The 11638-nt window shown below is 42.4% G+C and overlaps 1 protein-coding gene across 1 annotated transcript in view; it reads right to left on the bottom strand.

The window, feature by feature from the left end:
• Window positions 1-1977: 1977 nt before the first annotated feature.
• The window catches only part of LOC102873718 (guanine nucleotide-binding protein G(olf) subunit alpha-like), a 243795-nt gene continuing 234134 nt past the window's right edge, over window positions 1978-11638 (bottom strand). Inside the window, exons 11-12 of the mRNA XM_006897027.1 lie at window positions 10561-10601; window positions 1978-2124 (exon numbers count right to left, since the gene is read on the bottom strand). Coding sequence (XP_006897089.1) covers window positions 1978-2124; window positions 10561-10601 — 188 coding nt within the window. The remainder of the gene's footprint in view (window positions 2125-10560; window positions 10602-11638) is intronic.

Below are 11638 nucleotides of genomic sequence, written 5' to 3'. Positions count from 1 at the left end.
TATCAAGTGGCCCAAAGTCCTGTATGTTAGAAAGCTGTACACTTAAATAAAAGGTACAGGTACTATAAGCAGAAACAAATTGTCTTCATAGACCTTTTATTTGTGTTAAATTGAGGGAATTAGACTTGTAAATTGAGGGAATTAGACTTTTAAACAGGTGTGAATTTTCTCTCTACCAGACCAAATGGTTATATCTAAATTGAATATTTGTAATAATGAAAAGAAACTTTGAAAATAGAATAGGAAATGGCTCGTGATATGTAAAAATAATCAAGTCTGGCAATTCTGTGATAGATAAAATGTATTCTTGTTGCTCTTCAGAGTTTGGCTTTTTCTTTAATCAAACTTTTAAATATGAAGTTTAGTTAGGGGGTTTCTAGGTTTTACATTTAAAGTGTAAGGGGAGTTGAAAAGAGGTCTCAGTTCACTTGAAAGCTTTATGAAACAAGTAAGATGAGAGGAATGATAAGACAGTGATGTGTTTATAAAGACTTGTGAAATGTGGATTTAGTAAATGTTAAACCTTAAACCAAGAGACTTAAAAAGAAATGAATGAAGAGATATCATTTGTCCTCTCTCTGGATCTGTGCTCCTAGAAACGTCATTTTGAACAATTTTATAGTGTGAGACTCTCGAGACTGTGGGTCGGGACAAAGCATAGTGCCCCACTTTGGTGGTAATTCTTGTTTTATACTGTGCCCTAACTATTGGCACAGCATCTGTACAACTTTTTAAAGTGTGAGAGATAGCCATATATTTTTGTCTTTATACATCAAATGTTTTCTAATGTTTCTTCAAAGGACAGAGGATGATAGCATTCTTTGACTCTTAGGCAGAGGCAGATGTTGCCACCTTTTGCCTGTTTTTGCTGTTTGCATTTCTGTGGCTGCATGAACAGTCCATTACTAAAGGGCTGTTTGACTTGGGGAAATGTATAAAAGTCTGTAAATAGCAAAGTGAGAAGCAGACGTTGTCTGGAAAGAAAAAACTCCTTGGCTTCCTGGAAACATCAGATTCCCATTTGTACACTTGAGTAGATGTGCAGGTTTAAAACCAAGTCAGGTAGCTGCCACAGCATCTGACTGTGGAAAAATGTTAGTGTTAATGGGAGGAAATAACAATTTTTTTTCTTACCAAGGAGTATATTTTTAAATGTACCAACTTGATAAAATATACAACTTCATTCCCTTTTTCGGAGCAAGCAGTACATAATGTTGGTACTAAGCTGTTGAGCACAATTAAAATATCTTTTACAAGTATGGCCATAACCAAGGCACAGAGATCTACAAGGAGTCGTCTTTAGTAGTTATACAAAAGAATATTACACCTTAGGATCTGTACAGTGTGATAACCCAGAAAGAAAACGCAAGAAGACTGTGGAAGAAGAGCCTTGTCCTAGTTTAGTGATGTTTGGAGAATCATTTTTAGGACAGATTTTATAGCCCAGATGTATTACAAGGGTGTGAGGCTGGCAGAAACTCTAATAATATATGACCAGACATTTTCCCTTCACTGCCACAGGGGGTCGACTCTTAAGTCCTGGTGCAGGTTAGCTGGGGAGTCTGCAGCTCTATAATGCTAAGCTCTCCCTACATTCATTCCTCGAAGCACCTAAAGTCATGCTCTGCTGGAAATTTCTCCCTCTTTCTCTGATTATTTCTGATGAATCCACAAGTGAACTAATGGAGGCATAAGAGGAGCCCTCACTCATTGTCCCTGGACAAGAGTTGATGTTTAGACAACATAAATTGGTGGAGTTCCAGGATGTTTTGGAAACAAAAGCTACAAAACCAAACCTGAAGGTAACAGAGGTAGCCAGAGGCTTGGTGGTCACTCTGGATATACACACAGCAGGTAGGACAGCAGCAGGACAAGGCTCGGTGGGCATTATTTCTACCTGGCATGGAGCTGACGGGTGCAGTCCTGAAATGTCTCGTGAAGGGTGGAGACGAGAGCAGCTGGTGGAGCTGAGTGGCCTCACAGGAGCTCGTACTGCTTGAGGTGCATCCTCTGGATGATGTCTCGGCAGTCGTTGAACACTCGGCGGATGTTCTCCGTGTCCACAGCGCAAGTGAAGTGTGGGTAGCAGTAGTGCTTGCCATCACCAGTGGCTGTGCTGATCCTCTGCAAAAAAGAAATGTGGTATGGGCCTTTCGCCACCATGCCATTCCCAGACTCATGCTTGCAGGGGTGACGCCTGGATTAAAGACTAGAGGATTTTGTTTTGTAGGTTTTACAGAAGCAGCCCTGGTGGCATAGCATGTTAGACTGCTAACCGTGAGGTTGGCAGGTCACACAGTGTACGTAGCAGCTGCTGTTGTGTACCATCAAGTCGGAACCAACCCATGGCTGGCCCTCCAGCAGGTTTTTAGAGGCAGTAAATTGCATAGGAGGAGCTAGCCCCTCTTTCTTCCTCAGAGCTGGTGGATTCAAATTGCGTACCTCCCCATTGGCAGCACAGTTGCTTACCACCAAACCACTAGAGCTTACATGTTAGCGTACATAACAGTTTAATACTGAACACTGTAATGGAAATTTCAACCTTAATCTATCCACAACCTAGGAGTTCAGTTAGAATAGATTTAATAGACTGCCACTAAAAGTAGAATTCAAGGTAAGATTTTCCCAGAAATGAGGTCTACTCCAGCACTGTTCAACAGAATTTTCTACAGTGGAAAAGTTTGGTATTTTCCCTGTTCAACAAAGTCATTGGAAGACACACATTGGGAAACACATGGCTGAATGGTCTCAGTCTTGACTCAGCAGTACACCTTAGGATTGCATGCTTCTGTACTTTGTAAAGCTCAAATATCAGATGGTCCTCTCCTTCCACTTGATCGCTGGGACCCTTGGACTTCCTCTTTCTATCCCCTCTACTCCTGCCCCATCTTTTTTGGCATGATGCCATTTTTAGTTGCTTCTCTGGTCTCTCCTTCCCCCCCCCCCCCCCCCCAAAAAAAAGTATCCTTTGCTTTTGGATGCTGAGATGACAGAAAGGATACGGTGAGCATGATCGTGACTTAGGAAAGTCCTTGCTGAGGGACGGATTTGTTGTCAGCAATAGCTGGGCTTCTCTTGAATAGTATTTTTTCTTTTAATCTTACAGAGGCATGCATGGCTTCTATTTCTTTTTAACCTCAAAACCCCAGGTGAGTCACTGGCATATACCTAGTAAATTCTTAGCACATGAATGAAAATAGGCTTTCCTCTAATATTCTGAGTGGTCATACTTCAGGAGCAACAGACATTGTGGGGGTGTGGGGTGGGGATGGAGTTCTTAAAAATTTCTTACAAACAGCAAACTTCAAACTCCTGATTTCCCACTGATTTCTATTAAAGATAACATAAATAGAATTGTGTCGATAAACTAAACAGCCCCAGATTCCTTGGGCCCCCTGGTGGCAGATTATGTTAAGGGAAAAGGAATCCTTTCTTAAAATAGTTAGAAACAAGCCAGGATCACCTGGCTCTCTGACACTGAGCAGAGTTAGTGATAGCTGCATCCTCACAATCACCATCTTCTACTTTAAAAGGCTCAGGATGCCCACTCTGAAGTTAGCTTGCCTGTGGCTGAGCTCTGGTCTGGTCAGCAGCTGCTCTCCAGTTGGAGGGAGATGACCACCTTGCACGTTCAGACTGAATCTCTGCTTTAGGAATGATTCATACCCTCTCTCAAGTGAGGAGGCAGCCTCAAATAGGTCACTCTGGAGGTGCCCTCCTTCTGCCATGGCTGTCACTAACTATGGACAGAGAAACAAGTGGCCATTCCTCATAGTGTCTCACCATGTCTTCTCCCAGCAGCACCTGCTCTTCCTCAAGATAGCATGCTCTATCACTGGGCCTCTTCTTCACTTATAATCTTCATTCTCTACACTCCACCCATATTATCAGTGGTGCTGCTACACCCAAGACTTGCTCCTGCACAGACTTTTAAGTTAATGAGCAGCAGTTCTGCCACATGCCTGGCTACCTCTAGCTCTCGAGTGAGATTCAATTCCAATACCAGAATCTCAGAACACTCACTGCCCTAGGCCCATTGCTCAATTGAAGATGGACGTGTCTGTCTGATCACCCTGATATGTAGGGTGCACAAAAGCAGGTTTTGCATGTTGTTATTGTGAGTGGTTTCTCTGCAGTTTGAATGGGGACAACAAGAAGTTTCTTTTAAGGGGTGGAGCATGGCTCAAATTCTAGTTTGTTCTAAAAGTCCAACATTTGCACATCTTGTTATTCTGATAACAGTATAAATACTGGACATTTAGGTCAAAGATTAGAATCTAAGCCAACCTAATCACCCTAAAATGGATGGTCCTGCTCCTACCATACCATTCAAACTCTAAGAGAAGCTTTTGTTTACTGATCTAAGATTTGGAGATTCAAAGCCTCCCACTGGTGCCAAATGGGGGGGGGGACAAAACTAGAAAAAAGGTTGACAATAAGATTCCATTCAAATTACATCCAAGAAACTCACTCTAGGAAGGGTTACCCTGGCACACTGCAGACTAGACTTGGCTTACTCACTGGAGACTCAATGCAATGTGCATCAGGGTAGTAGAGGCTCTGAGAAGTTCTGCAATAAAGAATCCCACCTCACTGTTACACAGCATTTCCCTGGTACTACTGGAAACTTCCTGGAGCACTTGTGTTTCTGAGAAATTTTTTTTTCTCTTCGGAGGGGGAAGCGAGCTGAGAAATCATTTTAAGGAACATCTGAGACTTCCCTCTCTTATTGTCACTACATCTTAGGTCAAAATGGAATGAAAGGGACGATCCGCATGGCTCCTGAACTGGGGAGAAGGCAAAGGGAGGTGCTCCTGAGAGCAGCAAGAGGTCACCAGGCTGCAGTGTCCTGGCTGGGCAAGGCCACAAGCCTCCAGTCAGGCACATGCTTCAGAAATGTCAGCCAGCAGACACTTGGTGGCCAATACTGCGTGCAAACAAAACAGATATGGGGAAAGACTATAACCCTGATGCACACCTTTCTTAATTTTAAACCATGCAGTGTCCCCTTGTTCTATTTGAATAACTGCTTCCTGGTCTGTCTCTCAGTTTTGAGGGAAGATTAAATGAGATCAGGTAAAATTAATACATGTAGAAAATGCAAACAGCAATCTAGTTCCTCAGTGGTAGGATATCTGTAGAAGTTATTTGTACCATTCTACTTCCTATGTTTGTTTGAAGCCGTATCACAGCAACAAAAATTGAAAATAGAGACAATTTCAGAACCTGAGCTGGTCCACTCTGATACTGACCTGTACAGTTTCCCCAGGAGCAGGTATGGTCCCAAAATGTGGAAGTAATAGGGCAGATTTGATGAAGGCCCTCTTGGGCACAAAAGCAGACTGTCCCTACCTTATACAAGGCTGTTCCCCCCGGGGGGAATCTGTCTCCTGAGCAAGCACGGAATCCTGCCTACTGCCCAGAAGCTGTGTGGCCTAGGGGAGACCCCGGCCTCTGAATGGCATCTCATGGTATGTTCTGTATTCACCCAATCTCTGAATCTCTCTACTCAGTGATGAGAAGACGGTGGCCCTGTTGTTGTTAGGTATCATTGACTGGGCTCTGACCTATAGGGACTCAAATAAAAACTAAACCCTCCTCTGATCCTGTGCCATCCTCACTATTTTATGGCATTATTAAGCCCATTGTATCAATCACTGTGTTAATACACCTGCTTCAATGCCTTCCTCTCTTGCTATTTTTCCAAGCAAGATATCTCTGTCCAGGGCTTGGTCTTTCCTGATACCATGGCCAAAGTATGTGAAATAAAGTCTTACCATTCTTGCTTCTAAGAAGCACTTTGGCATCACTTATTGGTGGTTGTTGTCATGTGCCATCGAGTCTCTTGTGACTCATAGTGACCCTATGTACAAAAAGCCCTAAATGCCAGTCTATCCTGTGCCAACCTAGCCATCTCAAACACATTCATTCCCACCACTCCAATCACAGAATCAATCCATCTCATCGAAGGGCTCCCTCTCCTGCACCACCCCTCCACTCTGCCAAACATGATGTCCCTCTCCAAGGACCAGTCCTTCCTTGCAACATGCCCAAAGTATGTCAGATGAAGCTTCAGAATCCTTGACTCCAAGGAGCATTCTGGCTTCATCCTCTCCAGGACAAACCTGTTTGTTCTCCTAGCAGTCCATGGTATATTCAACACGCTTCTCCAGCACCATGGTACATTCAGTATTATTTGCCAGCATTACAATTCAAAAGCATCACCTCTTTTTTGACCTTCATTATTTACTGTCCAGTGTTCACATATATATGAAGCAATGGCTTGCGTCAGTTACATTCTGATCTTCAAAATTACATCCTTGCTCTTTAGCACTTTAAAGAGATCCTCCAGAAGTTTCTCTTCCCTCATTAATCTATCCAGTGTTTTCCAAAACCCTATGGTCTCCATGAATATGTTGCTGTTGTTGTGTGCCATCGAGTTGCTTGCGACTCATAGCGGCATAGGTACAAGAGCCCTAAATGCCGTTCTATCCTGTGCCAATCTTGCTGTCTCAAACACATTCATTCCCACCACTCCATTCACAGAATCGATCCATCTCATCGAGGGTCTTCCTCTCCTGCGCCGTCCTCTCCCAAACATGATGTCCCTCTCCAAGGACCAGTCCTTCCTTGCAACATGCCCAAAGTATGTCAGATGAAGCTTCAGAATCCTTGACTCCAGGGAGCATTCTGGTTTCACCTTCTCCAGGACAAACCTGTTTGTTCTCCTAGCAGTCCATGGTATATTCAACACTCTTCTCCAGCACCACAACTCACAGGCATCAATTCTCTTTCTATCATCCCTATTCACTGTCCAACTCTCCGATGCATAGCATGTAATTGCAAAGACTATAGCCTAGATCAGGTGCACCTTAGTCTCCAGCCTGATATCGTTGTAATTCAGTACTCTTGAGAGGTCCCTCACAGCTGACTCCCAATGCAATTCGTCTCCTGATTTCCTGGCTGCTGTTACCAAGAGTGTTGACTGTGGAGCCAAGCAAACGAAAACTGTTAACTATCTCAATCTCTTCACCATCCATACTGATGCTGCCAATTGGCCCAGATATAATAAGGGATACTATTAAAGTCACCAACTTGAGGGAGTAAGGGGCATGGTGAGCAAATTCCACCTCTGCTATTAACTCTGTGGAAAGGATAAATGTAAATCCAGTTCCCACCTGGAAAAAGGGCCAGTACTAACTTTCACACTTCTTCATCCTTGTCACAACCCACTTCAAGTGGTACTCACCCTCATGCCCAGCTGCTCATTGTGTTGTCTTGGCTCATAAGCTCGGGAATAAGAATGGTTCCCTCTACTTCAGACAAGATGACCCCTTCTTTCTTTCTCTCATCCTTAGACACTGGGGGCCAGGCCATAACACAAGTTAAAAGGAAACAGTCCTTAAGGCTGAAATAGGCATACTCCAGTTTCTGCTGATTCTCCTTGATGTTGTAGATTCAGAAACTCCCTGGAACAACTCAGAATTAATGAAGCATATGTCACACCAATTTATTATGACCAGAAAGTATACAAATGAAGAAGACTGGCCAAAGTCCAAGGGGAATCCAAGAACAGATCCAGGCCCTCATGTATTTACTCTCCTAAGAGAAGAATTTTGCTCTCCCTCAACCAGGAAGTTCTAGTAAATATCAGTGAACCCTTTATTGACCTTTTCACCTAACCATGATCAATTTTATCACGCTCCATGAGGCTTAGTATTGGGCCTGCAAAAGGGTGGGTGGGGGGGCTCTGGACTCTAGAAACTGTAACAAGAGTCCAAACAGCTTTCTTCATTGTACAGTGAGGATGTATGTCATGTATGAACACAAATAACTCAAATGGGTAGACAGGAATCCATACCATTAAACTTACCCTCTGCCCAATTCTACCCCAGTGGTAAAATACAAGTTAGTATTGTGAACAGTCAACAAATACTTCTTTCATACCCTCCCCACCATTTAACACTCTATAGAGATGTGTGAAAGTTCATCTTCTGTAGTGGTGGTCCAAAGCAAGCAGAAACAAAGTATTTAGTGTGGCCTGACATATGCTATTATCTGGTCCTTGTGAGCACTTTAATTCTGAAAGGGGTGGGAAGGGTATTTCAGTGAGGTCATCTTGCCCTTTGGATTCTTCTGTGCTTGATCCCATTTGATTCTTAGTTCTCAGTTCAGAGCTGAGGCCCTCGCTGGGTTAGTCCAGGGTATATCCCAGTTCCATTCTCATTCCATGTACTTAGAATCACTTGTTGAGAGATGGAAAATGTTGGCCACTCTCTATTGTGTCTGTGACTGGTGGGACTGTCTTCAGCCTTCTCCATCTATTAAGATCTCTCAACTACTTCTTTAGTTTTGCTTTTCCATACTTTGGAGTGTGTGAAATGGGCGAGAGGGTAGGATCTTATGATGTTATTACTTAGTAGTCAAAAGTGTAAACAGATCCATTCTCTGAACCCTAGTCCTTCATGAGGACTTTATCTCGGCATGGGTAGAGCATCATCATGTTATCAAAGACCTCAGATTCTCACTCCTTTACCCAGCTCCAGTATCTTAAATTGTTGTTGTTGATTGCTTTCCAGCTGAGCATGACTCATAGTAACCTTATAAACAAAAGGCCTGAAGCCTTTCTATAACTATTGACATTTCTGGAGGCATATTGTTTAGGAAGTGGATGCCACTCCTGCTTTTCATATCTTACATTATTTACTTATACACTTTATATTGTTGTTGTTGTTGTTAAGTGCCATCGAGTCTGGTATGACTCATAGCAACCCTATGAACAAAAGACCTGAACCCTGTTCTATAACTATCGTTTCTCTATTGTTTCTCTATAGTTTCCAGAGGCATGTGGTTTAGGAAGTGGATGCCAAACCTGAATCAATCTGGGAGTTCCACCAAACACTGCCCATGATGGGTAACCATTATACCATTATGGTGTTTGACACACCTATGGCATAGTTGTTCAGCATCACAGCAACTACAAGTTACTTTAGTACAGCAAATAGACGGAGCACTGCTAGACCACTCAGAAAGCATATCTTAATGTACATACTGTACATTACTCTAGTATCTTATATTATCCTCTTCAGATTCTCTAGCTAGTCTGAGAATGGATGAAAACTTCTCCAAAGTGTGTATGCTTCTGCTTCTGACTCTTGCTTTTGAAATCCAAAATCCAGGATGTCCTTCTTTTTTCTGACCAATTATACTTTTGCTGCTGGACAGGTTTGGGTGTACTTTTCCACAGAAGGAGTTACTAAGTAATAGAGCAGTTTTGAAGGAGAACACTTTGATTCATGTTACAGTGTCAAATGTATACAGAAGCGTTCCCTAAAGCCACTGGGTATATCATGGCTCCAGATGTTCAAACAGAAAATATCTTGAGAGACTGATAAAAGGTTTCAGGTGTTTTGGGTTTTGCAGAGGATCAAAAATATCTGGGCTACATGATAGCCTAGACTGAACATGCTGAAGCTCATCCCCTTGGTATTGGAATATATCCTTAGAGAATATTTTCACAGTTCACAACCTCATGTCTTTGAGGCTGTTGTCCAAATATTTGTGTCATTGTTAATTATTCATCAATATGTATGATTTTTTTTCCATCCTCTTTTTTTTAAATTTAGGTTGTTTATTTTTTATTTCAATGAACATCTGCAGAGATTTTGGGATTCCATTCATTCATTGTTGCACCCTTCTCCCCGCACAAACCCCTCCCCCCCCCCCGATTTGCTCCTCTCCTTGAAAAGCAAAAGAAAAACTCCCTCATTGGTACACAATCCCCCCCCGCACCTCCCCAAACCCCACCCCCTACCCCCAAATATAATCCACTCTGCAACCCTCATTGCATACTCCTACGATAAATATGTATGATTTTGAGACATTAAAAAAAAGAGATCCTTCTAGCAGATTTGCCCAAAGCAATGCCTCGTTTGATTTCTTGCATGCTGCTTCCATGGGTGTTGACTGTGGTTCCAAGTAAAATAAAGCTGTTAACAGCTTCATTCTTTTTCAGTGCAGCAGCTCATTTTATCATGTTGTTTACTGGTCCAGTTGTGAGACATTTTGTTTTCTTTATGCTGAGGTGTATAATTTATACAGTCATTGATGGACATTGGAGGATAGTCTTTGATCTTTTTCAGTAAGTGTTAATGAGTTCTCATGAGTCTTCCTTCAATCCTGAAACCATATTCTTCCTTATGTAGTCCAGATTCTAAGATTATTTGCTCAGTAAAGAGACTGAATTTTGTTCCTGTTAGATGCTGTTGAGTTCACTACAACTCATAGTAACCTATGACTATCGTATCAAAATCTTGCTGTATCCTGCCTCACAATTTCTACATGCTCAAGCCAGTGATACAGTCACTATATCAATCCATTAAGAGGCTATTTTTGTCAGCACAATGCCTCTTTTTCCCAAAATCTGTAGTCTCTTGACAACATACCCAAAGTATGAGATGAAATTTCCCCATTCTTGCCTCTAGACACATCCTGACTGCACTTCCTCCAAGACAGATTTATATTGGAATTTGAGAAGAATGGGAATTTCAGAACACTTACCATGCTCATGAAAAGCCTGTACATAAAACTAGAAGTAATCACTGTAACAGAATAAGGGAACACTGCATAGCTTAAAATCAGGAAAGGTGTGTGTCAGTGTTGTATCCTTTCTCCATAGCTGTTCAGCCTGTATACTTAGCAAATAATTTGATAAACTGGACAACATGAGAACAAAGTATGACATTAGGATTGGAGGAAGAATCATCAACAATATGCATCATGAAGATGACACAACATTACTTGCAGAAAGTAATGAAGACTTGAAATACTTACGGAAGAAGATCCAAAAGGCAATCCATATTGAAGACTAGAATAAAATTTTTAAAAACCCCCACAACCCCCCCCTCAGTAATTATCACATCTGGATCAATAGGCAACATCATGATAGTTGGAGGAAAGGTTGAAATTGCCAATTATTTAGTTTTACTTGGGTCCACCACGAACACACATTGCAACAGTGAAAAAAATCAAGAGTCATGTTACATTGGGCAAATCTACTTTCAAGGATCCCTTTCAAGTGTTAAAAAGCAAGACTGTTGGGGATAGCAGCCTGCGTAGAGGGGATACCAGAGAGTACTTTACGCTCCACAGAGACAGACCATCACAGCGTGATGCGAACAGTAGGATTTTGAATCAGAACTTTTGCTAATACATTATTTCAGAAGCTTTAAAAACCAGAGCCCTGCCTGCCTGCCCTGCAGCGGTCCCGCAGTGGTCCCACCGCCGACCCAGCAAAAGCTGGAATCCACGAGCTGAGCTGAGCTGCATTGAGACTCACCCGAAAGGAAAAAGGTTAGTGGGGAAATCGGCTGAATTCTCTTGAGCCCACTAAAACTTGGAGGGTCTGAGGTGCGGCGTAGACAATAGGAATGGAATCATAACTTTTGTTGAAACTTTTAGTATTGGAACTGTGGGAACAAAGCCGCGTGGACTCGGCAAAAACCAGAAGCCACTAGATGAGCTTCTAAGAGACCCATTTGAAAGGAGAAAACTTAGTGGGGCAATTGGCTTATTTTGCTTAAGCTCCACTAAGACCCAGTGGGTCTGTTGCATGACGTGGACAGTAGAAATTAGAATC

This window comes from Elephantulus edwardii, unplaced genomic scaffold, assembly GCF_000299155.1.
Source record: "Elephantulus edwardii isolate Elephantulus edwardi_28Jun2011 unplaced genomic scaffold, EleEdw1.0 scaffold00196, whole genome shotgun sequence".
NCBI lineage: Eukaryota > Metazoa > Chordata > Mammalia > Macroscelidea > Macroscelididae > Elephantulus > Elephantulus edwardii.
The sequence above is the reverse complement of the archived record's forward strand: the minus strand, read 5'-3'. Positions and strand labels throughout refer to the sequence as shown.